The sequence below is a fragment of the Anopheles gambiae genome, chromosome X (genome assembly GCF_943734735.2).
Source record: "Anopheles gambiae chromosome X, idAnoGambNW_F1_1, whole genome shotgun sequence".
Taxonomy (NCBI): Eukaryota; Metazoa; Arthropoda; class Insecta; order Diptera; family Culicidae; genus Anopheles; species Anopheles gambiae.
In genome coordinates this window covers 23,356,366-23,376,948 of record NC_064600.1, presented here as the reverse complement: position 1 = coordinate 23,376,948, position 20,583 = coordinate 23,356,366, and the positions used below count along the sequence as shown (strand labels likewise).

The following is a 20,583-nucleotide window of genomic DNA, read 5'->3' as shown; positions in this document are numbered from 1 at the left end:
GCGATCAAGCTCGGAGCGATATCGGCAGGACTTACATGTTGAGCTTCGAAAAAAGCACCGGCGAGTCGATCCGATTGTCAAAAAGTCCCGCGACAAACAGCCTCCGAGCGCTGCAGCTCAGTTGCTTCAATGCCTCGATGCCAAGCAACGCACAGCGTCTCTCATATTTCAGTTGGACACTCCAGGAGCGCGTGAATTTGCGCAGGATCGACTCTAAACGAGCCAGGGGGGGGGGGGGGGGCGAGCTGCTGTAGGCCAACATATCACCGAAGCGTATTCTAGCACTGGCCGCACCAAAGCGCAGTATAGTGTCATGATGCAGACCGGGTCAGTGATGTCGCGTGCTTTTTCATTAATCATACGCTAAGGGGCACGCCTTCTCGCAAACGTAACGACAACACACTTCTGTCTATTCGACGTATTAGACGCACAATTCAAGTCCATTCAAAGAGCACCAAGACTGGAAGGCACTTAGAGTGGCTTTAAGGCGGAGTTGGTCTGACAGGTCAATGATAGGCAACAGCTTCGCGTCGTCGTACAGCACGTGGCTATCAGGAGGGAGCAATCGAGTTAAGTTATTTTGAAAACTGACGAACAGCGGCGATCCAAGGTTACTCCCCTGCGGCACCCCCAAAGAAGCATCAGGGGTCTCATTTTTACGCAGTATGAGCGACCGGCAAGATAGGAGCGAAACCAGACCAGGAGCTGCACGGACATGTCAAGCGTCTGGAGCTTTACGAGCAACAAGGTAAGTGGAACACTGCCGAAGGCCGTGTCCAGCGCGTCGATCTGCGAGCCGGCATCGATGATCCTGTGGCAGAGACTGACGAACTCAGCCTGATTGGTGGTGGTTGAACGTATTGGTACAATTACCCGAGTCATTTTCAAAATAATGTATACAGTGTTTTGAATTATTTAAAGAATAGTTAAATCATTTATGGTAATGTTGCAAGCATACTTTGGGAGTTTGCAATCATATAGGGATGTGTTGCAATCGACTAGGGGAATTTTGCAAGCATACTGTGGAGCTGTCATCAGACTGTGGGTACCGACATTCCCCTTAGAGATTGAACTATTCCTTTACATGATTTGAAATCCTATGTTTTCAGTCTTAAATATTTTGTGCAGGTGTATTGATTGTTCTTCTTTCTTGATTCAAATATTTCAATCTGTAATAGATAATGCACAGCACATGACATTTCGAATGTACAATCTACAGTTTTTTTTATTTAACTGCACTATTCTTCAAACCCCAGGAGGATACATACAAACGGTAGCAAAGTTTGTAAATGGCAAAAAATTATTATTCTACTAAGAAAACATATTTTCTTCAAATGTTGGTTTTCCAGAATAAGCTGCTTATTTTGCAGCTCGATAAGCTAATTCAGGATATGGTTCCAAAGCCAAAATCAGATTTTTACTGATTGTCAAATGAATAATCGTTTTTCATTTTTTGCTTTTTAGGTAATACAAAAAAAACAAGTTCTGCATATTATACATGTTTTAAATTTTTCAACGGACGATAATAACAGTTATAATTAACGAGTTTCACGAGGATTTCTTTTATTTTTCCTAAATGTTTCAATTGCAATGCTTTACGAATCAGTTTTGAATGTTTACAGGATAACGCAACGCTCTTCAGGTGGATTTGAAACCCACAGTAGTCACAACTATTAACATATTTTTCAAAAACAATCTCGTGAGCGATGAACACCGCTATCAACATTGAGAATTGACTTGCCAAACAGACTAAGCATATTTTTACTCTGATTTCATATTTTTAAAGTTGAAACGAGCATCTAGCTTCAGTGTCACTTGGTGGATTTTGTTCAGGTGTATGCGCATGTCGTAACTGCGAGAGAAAGAACGCAAACAAACCGGACACTTGGTTTTTCCCGAGTGTAAATCCTTGTGCAGGGTCAACGACATCGGGTGCTTGAAGCCCTTCCAACAGATACTGCACCGGAAGCGAAGTTCTGTATCTGGAAGTTTAGAGATACAGAGAAGAGAAGAAATAAAGGAATGGAGGCATCGAGGAAGCGGATGAAATGGAATGAACAGAGAAAGCATCAATACACAGAATGTCGACGGCGATCAAGCGACTACTTCATTATGCCACTATGACTTCACTATCAAGTTTTATTATGAATTTCATAATATATTTTGACCGAAAAACAAATCCATATCAGCGTCATGTACTCCATTGTGGTGATCAGAGCTGATACTTAAACTTTGTGTGACTTTTTCAAGGCTTTTTTGGCTGTGATCATAAGTTTCGAGTTGCACTGTATTCAATGTCTGTCAATGTTATGCTCGAACATAACACTCGCGAAACATGTCTATATCTTTTTCACATCCCTGAAACAACATACCTCTCCATACCCTTCAAATTCAAGCTCCAAACGGACCGTGCCCTCTTACGTAGGACTGACTCTCCTGCTGTGGTAAACAATACAGTCGTTGTCACCAAATTTTGACTCTCAATTATCAATTCTTGACCGTGCGCATTAATTTTTGACTGTGAAGCACCTATTTTTGTCTATAAGTCATCTATTTATGACTCTTGTAGAAATCATGGTAATTTAACATGATATTTGAGCAGGTTTTTGAAAATTTAATTTTACATCACATAAACTATATAAAAACGTGTTATTGGATTTTTAGAAAAAAGTACAGGGTTTCAAATCATATAAGAGAATAATTATATCACTTACAGGAATGTTGGAAATCGGCAGGGAAATGTTGCAAGCATGCATGGCAGTTTGCTATCATATAGGGCAGGGGTCTCCAAACTACGGCCCGCGGGCCACATGCGGCCCTCGAGAGCCTATTATGCGGCCCGTGGCAACTTTGTGAAGGTTGAAATAAATAGAAAATTTTTGTGACTATTTCTAAAGAAAATGTAATTGTTGCTTTTTAGCGACGTAGACTAAGCTTAAATAATAGAAAGCAATAGGAGTTTTGTATATTATGCTAGTATTTTCTTATAAAGATAAAATTTGAACGTTCGTATTACCTACAGGCAACGAAAAAAATGGCCCTCAACACCATTATATGTGAAGCAATGCGGCCCGCGAACTGAAAAGTTTGGAGACCCCTGATATAGGGGCATTCAACCAGGGGAATTTTGTAATTGGAATTTTGTATATGATTTATTTTATTGTCAATGATGTGTGCTCTGTTCTTCCTTCCGATTCTGTCCTAATGTTTGCAGATGTTTTAAAAATATTTTGTCCTATCACTGACTCTAATTCGTGTTTCTCACTTCAGTGTCCATTAGACTCTTTCGCCTGTTGGTGTTCTGCAAACTTTCTCTCCATGTGTATCGATAAATGTGCTTGTATATCTTTCTCACAGTCTCCCAATGTTTTGTCATGTAATTATTCATTAAATTCTGTTATATTAAATGATATTAATGTCATTCGTGATCTTGGGATTCTCCTTGATGCAAAACAGTCATTTAATCAACATATGGAGCGTATCATTAACCGTACCAATAGTGTGTTATGAATGATTTGTGCTACAGCAAATGATGTGCGTGATCCTATGAGCCTTAAAGCCCTTTTCTGTAGTTTAGTCCGCCCTATCTTAGAATACGCGATTAACGGTAATGAAGAAGTTACGTGTGAAATCATTACTTCTATCCCAAATGGAGATACACCGCTGGACATAAAAATAGGAAAAAAAATTGTGTGTGTTTTTTGTTTTTGGCTCAATGCATGCGCTAGATGTGTCATCGGCAAGAGTGCGAGGCGTACTGAAGTTGCAATCGCCAATTTTTACCTTTTATACTCCTATTTTTGGTGCGCTACTAACCTGAGTTACGAGTGCCGATGACGTGTCACGGCAGTATAAAAGGAGAGCCAAATCGTTTTGCACTTCATTCTTCAGTCAGTGGTCAAGGTTTAAGGTTGCTGTTAAAAAATTCCAAGAAATCATCATGGGTCGCGGTAAGCACTGCACACCAGAGGAGCGGAAACACATTCAGTGGCAGTTTCGTGAGAACGTCCCAATAAAGACAATCTGTAAGGCGTTCGGCCGTTCGCGGACGTTTGTGGACAACGCCATTCGTAGCGAAGCTACGGGTAAGTCGACCGGTCGTCCGCGGAAAACTACGGCTAACGTTGACGCGCAGATTGTTGAAAAGGTCAGGGCGGACCCTTTCACTACTTGCACTCGCATCAAGCAAGAGCTTGGATTGCAAGTTTTGTCGAAGACGGTGTATCGCCGTTTACGAAAGGCTGGGTTCTGTGCCCGGAGACCACGGAAGGTTCGGAAGCTGCAGCCGCACCACGTAGAAGCGCGCATTCGGTTTGCCGAAGAACATCTAACTGCATCCATCACTCGGTGGATGAAAATAAACTTTTCGGATGAGTTCAGTTCAGTCCAGTCCAGTCCAATCAATCTGGATGGTTCGGACGGCATAAAATACGCCTGGCGCCTTCCCAATGAGGCGTATTATCCGAAAAACACGATAAAAACCCTTAGTCACGGAGGCGGCCACCTAATGGTGTGGGGTTGCTTCTCCTGGCACGGCCCGGGTCCTTTGCTCCGTATCATCGGGACACTGGACTCGGAAGGGTACAGAAAAATACTTAGTCGTAAGATGTTGCCATACGCTCGACAAAAATTCGGCGACGAAGAGCATTACATCTTTCAGCATGATAACGACTCAAAGCACACATCACGAACAGTTAGATGTTATTTGGCAAACCAAGATGTGCAAGTTCTACCGTGGCCTGCGTTGAGTCCTGACCTCAATCCAATTGAAAATCTGTGGTCAATTCTTAAGGACCAGCTCAAGAACCAGCATGCATCGTCAGCGGATGACCTATGGGCACGCTGCAAGGATTTGTGGAAACGCATTCCTCCAGAAAGATGCCAGAATATCATCCGCGATATGGCTACTCGCTGCCAGGCAGTGAAAGACAATAATGGTCAACACATTGACCGTTAGAATGTGTTTTCGCTCTGTGGAACACCGCAACACCTCCTCCCAACCACCACTTAACTTAATCAGCTCTTTTCAGGGCTACCAAAAAATTATGAAAAGAACTATCTCTTTCGCTCAGAAAAAAAGTTCCTATTTTTATGTCCACAGGTGTATTTACATTGACAATTATGTTTACCTTACTGATGTGTGATGTGTATAGTGTTACTTCCAGGCATTTATCATTCCAGCGAATATAAATCTCAGGTAGTATTAAAAATATTATCAGCAGTTTAGCATATTTTTTTTAGGATTAAACCCACAAGAAAAACTTAATGTAGAGCTGAATAATTTTGAGATAATAAAACCTTCACAGGTCAATGATATGGTCAAATTGAAATCTTTGACCGATAAGGAGAATTTGGCACATTTGAATAAGGAACAACAATCGAAAATAAAGGAACTTTGGAATGAGTTCCATGATATTTTCCATAACGAGGCTTACGCTTCACGAACGTAATTAAACATAAAATTACCGCTACAGATGAGCTGCCTGTATACAGCAAATTATATCGCAATCCATATTGCCATAAACAGGAAATTCAGGATTCCAAATTCAAGAACTGTTAAAACAAAGAATAATTCGACCATCCAACAGTCCATGGTCTTCTGCAATATGGATTGTACCAAATAAAAGTGCGGCGAATGACACTCCTAACTGGCGCTTTGTAATTGATTACAGGAAATTAAATGCAAAACTGTTGAAGATAGATATCCGATTCCCAATATCAATAAAATTCTGGACAAACTTGGGCGTTCAAATTATTTTTCCACATTGGATCTCGCCGCAGGCTATCACCAAATTGAAATAGATAATAAAAAAGATATTTCTAAAACAGCGTTATCCGTAGATCACGGACATTACGAATTTTTAAGAATGCCATTTGGGCTTTGTAATGCACCATCTACTTTCCAACGAGTAATGGACAATATTTTGAGGAAACACATTGGCAAAATATGCTTGGTTTACATGGATGACATTATCGTCTATTCCACAAGTCTTACGGAACATATTCAAAATATTAAAAAAGTTGTCATTTGCATGAGAGAATATCATATGAAAATTCAACTACTAAAAAGCCAATTTATGCAAAAGGAGGTCTCATTCTTAGGGCATATTGTTACAGCAGAGGGTATTAGACCGAACCCTGATAAATAGAAGCTGTTAAACGATGGCCGATCCCCTCAACGGAAAAAGAATAGGTAATGACAAACCTGTTGCATATGCACCGCGTACACTATCAAAATCAGAAGAAAATTGTTCAACCATCCATCGAGAAGGATTTATTAGCAATTGCGTAGAGTTGTAACAGTCTAACAAAGAAAAACACATTTTTTGACAAAATTCGTTTTTATTGTTCAACATAGTTCCCTTCAAGAGCGATACAACGATTATAACGACCTTCCAATTTTTTGATACCATTTTGGTAGTACTCCTTCGGTTTTGCCTCAAAATGGGCCTCAGTTTCGGCGACCACTACTTCATTGCAGCCAAATTTTTTCCCTGCGAGCATCCTTTTGAGGTCTGAGAACAAGAAAAAGTCGCTGGGGGCTAGATCTGGAGAATACGGTGGGTGGGGAAGCAATTCGAAGCCCAATTCATGAATTTTTGCTATCGTTCTCAATGACTTGTGGCACGGTGCGTTGTCTTGGTGGAACAACAAAATAACAAAAGTTGCTTGACAAAAGACGCTCTGGCTCACAAACTAATTGACATACAGACGTCAAATTTTGACACGAATCATTTGAAGGTTGGTACTATAAACTATGGTACTATGGTACTATATAAAAATAATATGCATTTAATACTAGCGGCGACATCTATGTGTCAGACCGGGGACTTATCAGCCAACCTGTTAGCTATTTTCGACCATATATATGATATATGAATAAAACATTATAAGGTGGTCCTATTGATTTGTCCGACACTGTACGATGGGCCGATTTGGTACGTACAAAGGAAGCAGGTGAAATCTGAACCTGTTTCTCTCAGCGTTCTTTTCGTTCCGGTATAGAACGTTGTTCTCTTTTCTTTTGCTGATTTCTGTATGGATACACATACACATTCTGTCTATGTGATTGATAACAGCGCAAGTCATATTCTCTCAATCTCAGAGATAACGGTACAACACCAGCGCTATGAAGCTAGAAAAGGATAGAGCTTTGTCATGAAGTGAGAAGCTAATCGCCAAAATTTTGAAGAGACAATCCAGCGCTAGCGGTAAATGTAATGAATGAATTGCTCCTCTTTTGCCATATGGATGTTATTAGTATTGGTGAGTTATTTGGTCTGGATTGTGGTGATCAATGAGTTGTTATGTGTTTGGTGCTAAGCTGTTTCGTTGCGCATTCAATAAACTCACTTGAATGTTTACCTGTGATCTTCTTTGTGCAACCAAAAACTTAGGGTGCTCGACACGTTAAGCCTTCTGCAATAATTTATTGAACACCGTGTATCGACCCGTGGAATAGCGTTATTTTATATAACCAATTAAAGTGCACTACCGAACAATTGGATACTCCGTTAGTGCACCGTAAAGTACAGTGTCAACCCTACAGAAACACCTTAACACTCTATACATTTGTTAAAGACCGATGATTCGATGCTTGTTGCTTCTATTGAGAAATATTAGCCGGCATCGCGAATAAATGAACTCTTTTTAATAGCCGTTTAAAGTTAATTTTGGTTTAACTGAGTTCATTTGTTGTTCATTCCTGTTAAAATAAACGATCGTCAAAACAGTTAACGACTGCTCGATATCGCATATAGGCAAACACGGGGAAAAAAATCGAGCAGTATAATTCTTCTTCTTCTTTTCTTCTTTTGGCTCAACAACCGTTGTCAGTCAAGGCCTGCCTGTACCACTTGTGGGGTTGGCTTTCAGTGACTTTTTTGGATTACCCCCCATAGCAGGATAGTCAGTCCTACGTATGGCGGCACGGTCTATTTGGGGCTTGAACCCATGACGGGCATGTTGTTAAGTCGTACGAATTGACGACTGTACAATGAGATCGGCCTCTATAATTAAACTATAATCGGCAGTATAATTAAACGACTGTTAATTTGTATCGCATACGCTCTTGACAGTCGTTTGTTTAACGGCGGCATAGGACCAGTCGTTAAAATTAACAAATGAACTCAATGCGTTCGCGATGCCAAATTCTAGCATTTTTAACGACTCTGGTTAATTTTTAACGACTGTTAAGTTTAAACCAATTTTTTCGCGATGCCAGCTTTTAATTCAATAAGCGAAATATGCGTTGCAAAGCATTTCTAGTTTAAATCATTAATTCCAAGCATATAAAGAGAAAAATGATCAATTTTTATTAAAAAATACACAGTATAGCTGTATACTTAAGTTAAGCGTTTTTCTTTTAGCAGTAGAATAGTTTTACAGCTAATATATAAGCCGCGGAGAAAACACGCAGGCTCGGCTCAACACGGACTCTCTAAGGGACATTGCTGTCCAACAGGAATTCAAAACCGCTTTAGAAGAGTCTCTACTACCAGAAGACAGATACGAAACTACGAGCGAGAGGTGGAACGCTCTAAAAACAAAAATAATAAACTGTGCAAGAAATATACTCCCACCACGTCGTGGCAACACCAAATCTGGCTGGTTCGACGATGAATGCAGACAAGTGACCGAACGTAAGAATACTGCATACCGAGCAATGCAGCAACGGCATAGAACGCGGGCATGCGCAGAGGAATATTCACGGCTTAGACGCGAAGAGAAACGAGTTCACCGCTCCAAGAAGCATGCTTTGGAAGAGCAAAACATGCGGGAACTCGAGCAAACCAGAGAGGCGTACGGACCGACACGAAAGTTTTACCAAGCGATAGCAGGTCACCGAAACAACGTTGTACCTAAGGTAACCTGCTGTCGCAACAAGGATGGAGATCTGGTCAGTAACCAGCCAGAGGTCCTCTCGCGGTGGGCTCAGTACTTTGATGAATTACTCAATGACCAGTTTAGCGAACAGCTAGAAGCGCCACTAGCAGATAATGTCATGCTACTGCCACCTAGCATAGATGAAACACGAAAGGCTATCCGTCGGCTGAAAAATAACAAGGCACCCGGAACCGACGGAATTGCAGCCGAACTGGTCAAGAATGGAGGTGCACGACTAGAAAACGAGATCCATCAAATTGTTACTGAGGTGTGGGATAGCGAATCGATGCCTTGTGATTGGAATCTCGGCATCATCTACCCCATATACAAGAAGGGAGATAGGTTGGACTGCAACAACTACAGGGGTATTACGGTGTTGAATACCGCCTATAAAATATTCTCCCTGATCCTTCAGGATCGCCTTGTCCCGCACGTCGAAGAGATAGTAGGAAACTATCAAAGAGGATTCCGAAACGGAAAATCAACCACTGATCAGATCTTCACCATGCGGCAGATCTTGGAGAAGATGGCTGAATACAGAAACGACACATACCATCTCTTCATAGACTTCAAAGCCGCATACGATAGCATAGCCAGGGTAAAACTGTACGACGCTATGAGCTCATTTGGAATCCCGGCCAAACTGATAAGGCTAGTTAGAATGACTATGACCAACGTCACATGCCAGGTGAGGGTGGATGGAAAACTCTCAGGACCTTTTGCTACCACCAAGGGTCTGCGCCAGGGGGACGGGCTTGCCTGTCTCCTATTCAACTTGGCGCTAGAGAGGGCCATCCGCGACTCGAGGGTGGAGACTACGGGAACCATCTTCTATAAGTCAACCCAGATCCTGGCATACGCTGATGATATAGACATCATTGGTCTGCGGCTCTCCTATGTAGCAGAAGCCTACCAAGGGATTGAGCAGGCGGCAGAGAACCTCGGATTGCAGATAAACGAGGCAAAGACCAAACTGATGGTGGCAACATCAGCGGACCTACCAATAAATAATCCAAATCTACGTAGGCGTGATGTACAGATAGGTGAACGCACTTTTGAAGTCGTCCCAGAATTCACCTATCTTGGGTCAAAGGTCAGCAACGACAACAGTATGGAAGTTGAGTTGCGCGCAAGGATGCTGGCTGCCAACCGGTCATTCTACAGCCTGAAAAAGCAGTTCACCTCAAAGAACCTGTCGCGACGGACGAAGCTGGGACTATATAGTACCTATATAGTACCAGTACTCACATACGCCTCTGAGACATGGACACTGTCCAAATCTGACGAAGCCCTCTTAGCCGCGTTCGAGAGGAAGATGCTCAGAAGGATACTTGGCCCCGTATGTGTGGAAGGACAATGGAGGAGCCGCTATAATGACGAGCTATACGAGATGTACGGCGACCTCACTGTCGTACAGCGTATTAAGCTCGCCAGGCTCCGGTGGGCTGGCCATGTTGTACGCATGGAAACGGACGACCCAGCCCGTAAAGTCTTTTTAGGCCGTCCACAAGGACAGAGGAGGCGTGGTAGGCCCAAATTGAGGTGGCAAGATGGCGTGGAGGCGTCCGCCATTAAGGCCGGGATAACGGACTGGCAGACGAAGGCGCGAGACCGTGAGCGGTTTCGGACACTCCTGAGGCAGGCCAAGACCGCAAAGCGGTTGTAGCGCCGGATAAGTAAGTAAGTAATATAAGCCGCAGTATCGAACCTACCCTTACTTCCCTTATGTTCGCTTGTATGATTGTAAATTGATCCATATTATATGTTTCAATAACTTAATTTAGGTTGTAGGTGTATATGGTATATATGTTTGACGGGTATTTTCATTAGTAGTTAGGTTGGTTGGGCCGGTCTGGTGGTACAGTCGTCAACTCGAACGACTTAACAACACGCCCGTCAGGGTTCAGGCCCCGAATAGACCGTGCCCCCATACGTAGGACTGACTATCCTGCTATGGTAACAATAAGTCACTGAAAGCCAAGCCCACTTTACTAGTGGGTACTGGCAGGCTTTGGCCGGCAGCGGTTTTTGTGCCAGAAGAAGAAGTTAGGTTGGTTAAATTTTGTAAGTGATTGTGAGCTGTTACGTTGACAAATGGAACATTAACATATATTCTGGGAACTAGTGGAACTCCATCTCTACTGATTTTTCTGGCCTCTCTTTGTGGTAAGAGGAAAGTTGGGCAAAATGGGCCCTCTATTTAAGCATTATTTCACTACAAAGATACTTTCCAAAACTCAAAATGTATTCATTAGAGTGTTCTATGAACACCATGTAAGTTTCATAACCCTTACTTTACAAATAATTAACAAATAACCAAGAAAATGCAAAATAAGGTTTATTAGCATATTGATGTAATTTTTGCCACTTCGAAAATAAGCTTAAGCTAGTGTTACAAGGAAGTGTTGAAGTTTTACATGATATATTTTTAAAGATATGATTTTTCTATAATTTTTTTTCTGAAGAAAGCAGTTACGCTTGGGGCAAATTTCGATTTCGTGTACGTGTAAAAACTGTTTTAATTTTGATAACATGCTTTTGAAAGAATTTTAAGGGCTAGCCCATTTTGCCCCAGGGCTATGCCCATTTTGCCGCGCGTGATAGAAAAACTCCTCGTAAAACGTCAATATTTCTTTTACAGTTAATTTTTCATTTTTAAAAGCTATTTTCATTCTAGGTGGCAAATTTAATCCATAGATAAATGGTGTAGGCATACAATAATGTAAGAATAATTGTCTTTTGTGACATATTCAAAGGAATATTCAGTAAACTGCTTAATATGCTCAATTCGCCCCGCTTTCCCCTACTCTGTTTTCCGTTTGATTTTTTTATTTCTAAATCGTCTATGAATATTGGACATTTTTTGTCTAAGTGGAGTGGTTTTCTCCATATTCTGACCATTTTAGAGGATTGCTGTGATTCTCTTGAAAATTTTCATTTCATTTTGCACACTTTTTCTCTTTTTGACACCCTTGTTTAGTGTGTCCAAAAGGCATCTACTTCATGCACCCCATCGGCATCGGAATATATAGTGATTTTTGAAAAATTTTCTTTGAAGTATCCTATTTCAATATCTCCTGGGGGTCTTGTTTTATTGAACGTAAGGATCGCTGTTGTAGTCTTAACTTAATACCTATTTCATTTTTCTTTTGAAAAGGTAGGCCTCTGTTACTTTTTCCCCTATTGAACCTTCCAGCACTTATTCTTTGCATTTTAACTTATTCACATTTTAAACGCAATTATACATTTAAACGCATCGCATCTCACAATTCCTTTTGATGTATTTAGTGTTTTATATTCTTTGGTTGCTGTTTGGATTGTGTTAGCTCCGCAGTTTAATTTTTTTTTCAATTTGCCAGCATCATAACGGTTTTGCATTTTCCTCAAAATGGTTCCGTTCCTTAGCAGGGTCGTCTGTATTGGTTTGTGCCCAAGCGCCATTTCTGTTGCTTTCGCGAGCAGGAATGGATTGAAGGTAGCTTTACTTAGTCCCTTTGTTGCGCTTTCGATCGTCATGAAGACTTCTTCTGGCTCTTACAGCGCCTACCACAACTATATGGACAATCGTTTTTTGCGATTTGCGGAAAATCCAAGAGATAGATAAAAACAGTTAATGTATGAGTTGTGCAGAATACTATTTCACATCTTCGTATATTTCTTTCAATTTTTTTAACACGTTTTTACACAACTTATGACGAAAAAAATAATTTATGGTCGTAACATAACTATAAAAACACTATTCGAAAAACAGCTGTGCTAACTAACGCATTTAACAATCGTTCAAAAATATAAATAAGATATTCTAGAAAGGTTTTAAAGAAACATATTTTTAACGATTTTTAAAGTGTTTTAATAACTTATCTTAAGGTTTTATAAGTTCCATAAGAGTAATTATCAAAAAATTTTGAAAATGCAAACGGCTTTGTAGCAGTCTAAGAAAACATCGATTGTGAAGTGGGTGGTGGGAGGAAAAACATATCGGGCTAGGATTACATTCCTCAACTATGTATGTAACAGCAGCAAATTTTAAGATTCTGCTAAAAAATCGTTGTTGAGCTTTTTGCGTCGCTTTTGTTTGATCGGATCAGTTTTGAACCGTTGTTCACAAAATTTAAAAGGTTCTCATGGCAATATCAAAATATTGTTTGAAAATCTTTTTACATACTTTGGTTTGCATTTTCAAAACAATCATTACAGACGAAGAACAATTTTTTGTGATTTTTTTTATATTTAAAAAAATATATTTAGATAATTACTCTTATATTTTTTTTTTATTCAGAAAGAACGGCTTCGGCCGTATTGCTTATAATTACTCTTATATGTTATTTATATTTTTGAACGATTTTTAAATGCGTTAGTTAGCACATAAAAACTGTTTCTCGAAATGTCTTAGTAAGTCGAATAGTTATAGTACGGCCATAAATTTGTTTTTTCGTCATAAGTCGTGTAAAAACGAGTGAAAAAGTATTCTACACAACTCATACATTCACTGTTTTTATCTATCTATTTTGGGTTTTCCGCAAATCGCGAAAAACGACTGTCCATATAGTTTTGGTAGGCGCTGCTTGTGTCTTGAAAGACTATTTTCGCTCCCTTGTTGTTTAAATTCTTTTTCCTTTTTTGTTTTGTAGGAATCACCTTTGTACTTCACCTACTTGTTTCATCCGTGGTTTAAGTATGGTAGTACTGAACGTGTATGTGTAGTTTGTATGTATGGGTTTTCGTCGATTCTCTAGTCTTCTGCCCAACCCAATGAAACATTTTGGAAATAGCTTGAACAAAAACTCGGCTGTCTTGCTTTATCTTCTATACTGCACCTACTTGCACTCATTCGCGAGCGTTGAAATATACTCTCCCGATTTCATGCTCTAGCGAATTGCCTGCTGCTGTAAGAATGTATGAGTGAATGTGCAGCGTTTTTCTCTGTGATTCTTCTTCGCACCCTTCGTTCGTACTCCCTTCTTCCATCGATCCAATGCGCGATCCCTTATTCGACCGCACATTAAAATTTGTAAGGTTTCGTCGCAATGAGATACTGTATGAAAATAGACACAACATTTTCATTTAGCATCCGTGGTCCACACGGAATGCCGATATCCCCAAACACCACCGGCTATTATCTAAATTTCGTTATTGGTGGTGAAGGAGATTGTCTCCCCCTTCTCCTCCTCATTAACACTTTAGGCGCTGCGTCATATGAAATCACATAACGGTTTTGCTCACCGCTCAGCTTTGTTTCTGACGCTCAGTAATTCTCTTGATAACGAATGAGGTAGGAAAAAGAGTACGAGAACGACATGTGTTACGCCGCTTACCGCAATGAAACAAAATAGTGATAACAATCGCTCGAGAAATTGTCGCTCTCATAGCTCTCTTGCCATGCGCTACGTGCTCACTCGAAAAACTGTGACGTCAGGCCGGCGGTCAAAGTGTTAAATTATATGAAAACCACTTGCTATATCTCCTCCCCTTTCCCCCTCTCCTAGAACTCATACAAATGAAATTTGAGAGAGAAGGGGGAGAGAGGGAATAGCATCTGCTTTTAACTCGCTCTAAAAAAATATGTCCAACATTGTCTGCCTTTGGGTACCAGTATGGGTAATGAGATAGAGGCCCATCTCAGGTCCATAGTTTTACCCATTCATCGCATTTTGGTCGTTTGGGTGTGTCGCTCTCACAGTGTATAGAGATGTTTCTCCAACTACTGCTAGAAAGAGAATGCTACAATACACTAGTGATTGACTATTGAATGACAGAACGTGGCGAACATGATCGTGCGAACATTTTATATCGTTGAATTGAACTTCCAATGACTCAAATAATAGTAATTTTTATGTAGCATTTCTCATGAAATGTTTATTTTTATGTTTCATTTTTCTTCTTCTTCTTCTTCATTGGCACATCAACCGTTGTCGGTCAAGGCCTGTCTGTACCCACTAGTGAAGTGAGATTGGCTTTCAGTGACTTATTGTTACCATAGCAGGATAGTCAGTCCTACGTATGGGGGTACGGTCTATTCGGGGTTTGAACCCATGACGGACATGTTGTTAAGTCGTATGAGTTGACGACTGTACCGCCAGACCGGCCCCAACGAAAAATAGTAGCTTTTAAATCCACATATTTTCAACCTCCTGTAGGTGTATGTGGTTGATACACGTCTTCAGAATACAACAACTGTCAACCAAAATGTGTCCACACCTAGACAATTATAAATCTTAGCACGCCTGCTGGAATGTCAAAAGCATAATGAAAGTGGCAATTCACGCTTGGCCAGCAGTTAAAAAACATGTATAATTCTGTGTCTGATGTCCTTCGGTCCTTGAAAATAATGTTTTACGTTGTTTACGCTCCCATAAAAATGTATCGCTTACGCTGGTAAGCGATCGTAGAAATTCTGAGTAATTTTTTTTAACAAATTTAGAATAAGTAGAAAATAAATAGAAAAAGGAAAACTCCACAGTAAATTCTGAAAACTTAAACAACAAATACAAAAAGATACAAATAAAAAGAAGATAAGATAATTCATGCAAATACGAGGAGCAGATAAACCAAGCTTTAGAATCTGCAAAAATTGAATCCCCCATACAAAAGAATTGGGCCTACTCGACGGTGGTAGAACAACGAGTATTTATTTGGTCGTAGACACTACGGTAAAAGTAAAACAAACCCATTGCATTCCATCCACACTTGAAAACTTCAAGGCAAGTCTTAAAAACTTTGATTGCCACGAGAATTGCGATATATAGCCACCATTGGCCAAGAAAAGAAAATGTGGAACTTTATCAACGATTTATTAAACAAAATATATACAACAGCCAAAACAAAAGCAATGATTTTCACCATCAATACAAATTCTCTACGAATAATGAAAACGGGATGTCTAAAAAAAGTGAACAGTCATACCTTGTAAAATGTTAGATTTCGTCTGCTCATCAGTTGATCCCTGGAAAAGACGACCTAGAATACATTAAGAAAAAATAGGCATACATATATTACACTCGCGTTGAAAACCCGCAGAACTAATTCGAGCAGTTTGCGAGCTCGCATGAGTCCTCGAAATCGCGATAGCTTTATAACGCCAGAGATCTCGCATGAAAGCAAGTTGTAAAGGAAAGCAGTTTTTTCGACCATAGTTTTAGCAGTTAAAATTAGAGCACACCGCGAACAGTTCTAACAGCGCAAATCATAGCTATTCAGCCGTACCGGCGATCTCGTTCGTTCCTGGAAACGTTCGCCGCGACGCTCATTTTCACTCATTTCATAGCCCTCTAGATAAAAAATTAGAAAGCCGTAAAGATGTTGTACTGGCCATCCTAGTAGTACAACCCTGTCCACTCATCAGCGACGAATGTTTCTCGTCGAACGAGTGCGCCGGTACGGCAGATTGACTTGAAATGATATATTTTTTCCTGCAAATCCAATAAAAACTGTAAGTGAGGCCTTTTCCGTTTAAAGTTTGTAGGCTGAAATTTCAGCCTATCAGCTGTTTGCATTGCATAGAAATTTTCGAGCAGCTATCTAAATGGGTATAATATACAGGTATCCCAATGTGATGAATTTAGAAGGCTCATTTTATCGCTTCTGTTTCTGAATGAAGATTTTAGGAGTGTTTTGTATATTCGTCAAGCCTCCAGAAAGCTTGTTTGAACAAACGTTTTCGCCCATCCTGTTAAAAAGTGACATTCAAATTTGTTTATAAAAAACATGCTATGAGACCACCTGGACTACATACACTTTGATTCTGGATTCCATAACCAGATCTCTTTAATGCACCTTGGGAAAATGTAAACACACCTTGTTATGCCATTTTTCGAGCAGGTACTCGAATCTAATTCTAGCTTTGAGGATAGAATAATCTAGACTGAAAATTGCAGGCTAGTTTTGTGTGTGGTTTTGTATGGAGTGTTCAGCCTCCAACTGTCAAGCTCCATACAAAAAACTGACTAGAATCGAGAAGGGTCCCAGTAATCATTTTGACGAATCACAGTGAAGAAAAAAGATTATTTTAATAAAAAATAAATAAAAGCTAAAACTTAAATAAATGTCCAGCATAACATACTACTCGCAACCCTCGCAATGTTCAGCGGAAAGACTTGCGGTGTACGATGCTGTCACAAATATCCCATGTGTCAAAGCAGAGATGGTATACTTTAGTTATTTGGGAATAATAAAAAAAAGATAAGCTATTTCGCTTTGACATATTTGAAATTTTACGTTCCAATACCGTTCACATTTTTGTTTATTAAATTTTACCGTTAAACTCACTCGCAAGTGTATTCGTCATTTTTTGTTACGGTTTTTTACGGTCAATCTAGCAGTGAAGCCCAGCCACTGACTGATTGATTGACTGAATAGCCAATTTCTATCTATACAGTGAACCCTCTCTTATTTGACTCCTCTCCAATTTGAAAAACCTCTCTTATTTGAACATTTTGCACAGTCCCTTGATTTCCAGTACATTTTTGTTCCTCTAATTTGGAAAACCTCTCTCCCTCTCATTTGTGTATGGTGTTGCCATGGTTATTGAATGTTGTATGCTCAAATTGGCAATCCTGTTCGCAGTTTCCTATAGCAACAGTTAAGGCTGCATACTAAAAGTTCTGTTTCTTTCTTCTTTGGGTCCATTCATTCACTTTCCACCTTTGTAATTCAAAAACCCCTCTTATTCGACAGTCCCATCGCCTCTCAAATAAGAGAGGGTTCACTGTATATACAGTGGAGTGCCGTTTTTTCGGGCTAATCGGGATCTGACTTCGCCCGGATACTCAAACACGGATAATGAGAGGAAGTATATTTTTATTACAAATTCCTAAGTGTTTTGAAATTTATATTATGGTTTAGTAAAACCTAGCCAGTGTTAACTTGGTATTATTCCAATGAGATTATTTTAAATGTGCCGTGAATTATAACTCTTTATATTACAGGGTTTACCAAGTCACTTTGCGATGTGAGCTGCACAATTCATCTCACTTGAGACGTATTTCTATTCTGACGTGCTACTTCATTTGGCCAGAAATAATTTTCTATTCCGCCGCATTCATTTTCATCCATTATATGAAGTCTTTTCACAGGGGATGTTAGCTGGAGCCGTCCGCAATGTTTACATTTTTTTCAAAAATAAATTTTTGGGCTTTTAGTGCTCATTTGTGATACAACTATGTTGTTTAACAAAGAATAGAAGTTTATCTTTGCTCCGCTGTAGCATTCTAGCCGAAACATGGGTTATTCATTGAGTTATAAGCAGATTTGACTGAGCAGGTCCAAATGCTAATATCTCAAAGAATAATCCATTTTTCGGCTAGAATGCTACAGCGGAGCAAAGATAAACTTCTATTCTTTGTTAAACAACATAGTTGTATCACAAATCAGCACTAAAAGCCCAAAAATTTATTTTTGAAAAAAATGTAAACATCGCGGACGGCTCCAGCTAACATCCCCTGTGAAAAAACTTCATATAATGGATGAAAATGAATGCGGCGGAATAGAAAATTATTTCGGGCCAAATGAAGTAGCACGTCAGAATAGAAATACGTATCAAGTGAGATGAATTGTGCAGCTCACATCGCAAAGTGACTTGGTAAACCCTGTATGACAATGTGCTCTGATAACCATTTTTTCAAATATTCTCCTCAGCACTACATGTCACCTTTATATCGAACTGTAATTTTTCAACAGCACAGATAAAAGGTACCCGGATTAACAGAGCTCCACTGCACGATATGTGTATAAGAGATTAATAGAAGTTAGTTGTTTATAACAATAATGTAATTAAATGTAAATACAAGGTTTCGAGTTAAGGCAGCGGTCGGCAAATTTTACGACCAGTAGAGCCAAATTCTACAATACAGTTCGTAGAGTTCGTAGAGGCGAAGAGCCAAATTGTTAACCCAAGAGCAAAATTTTATGAAAGTTCTTTGAAACATAGGATCTTTTAAGAGCCGCCAGCCATGTTGATAATAAAGAGCCGCATGCGGGTACCAAGCCGCACTGAGCAGTTTCCTGCGCAGGAAATGTACCAAAGCCTGCGCTGGCCAGCGCAGATTTTGGCTGGTCTCCCGCGCGGGACTTCAGCGATTCCTGCGCAGGCCTGCGCAGGGTTAGCGCCATCTGTTGGCGAAATGGACGAACTATTTATGACGGCGGAGCAAAAAAAAACGGTCAAAAAATTTAAAATTATTGGCGCCCATTTTCTCGTCCGCTTCTTCTCCCTCCTCCCTCACCATGCCCTGCCTTACTTGCGCTTCTGCCCGTGCCTTCCGCCGCCAGCTGATTGGTTGCTGTGGTGTATGCGTTGGTTCATATATGTGCATTGCGGTTGTGTATTGTTATTGGTGGGTGTTAGCATTTATTAATTTGTGTGTGACTTTGAGACGCTGTAGGAGAAGCTGGATTGGGATTTGAAGTGTTATCGGTGTATTGATGGTTTATTTTATTTCGTGCCGCTGCTGATGAGACCATTCGATGCCCGTGACAATCGAGGGTGACGAAGCCTATTTAAAACAATCGTAGGAGAACGTCTAACACTAATCTAATATTTTTTTTTAATTTGAACATGTTAGATGCTTCAACGACTTTCTAAGCATTATGTAGCACAGTGTAAAGTGCCAATAATTTTTTTTTTTTAAATATGCCTAAATCTGTCTCGAGGTTTCGGGTCACGACACACACACACAGCGCGGGGAAAGTGATCGTTCACTCTATCATGTCGCGATTCCCCACCCCGCCCGGCGCTAGGGATGAGGATGCTCTATATCAGCTGTGTCAAACTCATTTCATCAGAGGGCCGCAAGTACAGATTTTCAGTGAATCGTGGGCCGCAAAGTTGAGAATAAAAATATACCTCAATATTTATATAAAATACTGTTTAAAATCATTATTGTTAAACAAATTGACTTTTTGCACTCCTCACTTCAAAGCTGGAATAGTTTCTTGATTACAAATTTGCAATGGTTTTTTTTCATTGTTCACTTTTTTATTTAAAAAAAAGTTTAATGTACTTTAAAAGTCACATGCATAGTGTTTATCCTTATTAATAAAATAGGACATTTTTCATTAGTCGTGTTCTAACTCGGCAGTTCTGTTAGAAAATATCGCTCAACCACACTTTTTCACTGAGGTACGGGAAGTCTACCAGCCTGTTGCGAATCTTTTTCAAGCCATCTGAGCTATCCACCGCTGGATGAAAAACAAAAATATTTGCCTGAAATTTGTTGACAGATCAAGAGGAAAATTGTAATAAAACGTGTTTAAACATTATTTTTCGCTAATTTCCAAGTTCCAAGGAGTATATGGTGGTATATTCATATCGTATTACAAGAACCCATATTTTAGGAATAATTTTGTTAAATTACGATAATTTTATCTGACGAAGATTCGTGGTGTGTGATCCCATAAAGATCGGCAAATCTTTTTTTGACACTTGAAGGGAGATGATTCGCGAATTGAGGTATGGACTGTGTGAGCTAATCTATTAATAAGCTATGTATCGCAGGACTTCGGTATTTCGACTATTTTAATCCTTAATCTAAATACTTTAGGCTTAAGCGTAATCATATCATTTTGGTTTAGATTTTTGGGGAGGTTGCAAAGTACAATTTGTCTTGTGAAAAATACTTGTTACAATACAATATTACAATTTCATAATTTGTAATTATGAAAAAAAAAGAAGTGGCTTCAATCGAACATCAAAGATGTAAC

The 20,583-nt window shown here is 39.8% G+C and overlaps 1 protein-coding gene across 11 annotated transcripts in view; it reads right to left on the bottom strand.

The window, feature by feature from the left end:
- Positions 1–20,583, bottom strand: part of LOC1278674 (modifier of mdg4) — a 58,718-nt gene that overhangs the window by 27,384 nt on the left and 10,751 nt on the right. For 3 of the 11 annotated variants that reach the window (XM_318279.6, XM_061656144.1, XM_061656205.1), the window contains exons 5-6: positions 15,790–15,843; positions 1,539–1,982 (exon numbers count right to left, since the gene is read on the bottom strand). The exons of 2 other annotated variants lie outside the window; for them this stretch is intronic. In XM_318279.6, the coding sequence (XP_318279.5) occupies positions 1,762–1,982; positions 15,790–15,843 (275 nt within the window). In that variant the 3' untranslated portion in view covers positions 1,539–1,761. Of the gene's footprint in view, positions 1–1,538; positions 1,983–2,777; positions 2,849–15,789; positions 15,844–20,583 lie in introns of those variants that run through there. 6 more of the 11 variants (XM_061656134.1, XM_061656154.1, XM_061656196.1 and 3 more) reach the window with 3 other exon arrangements.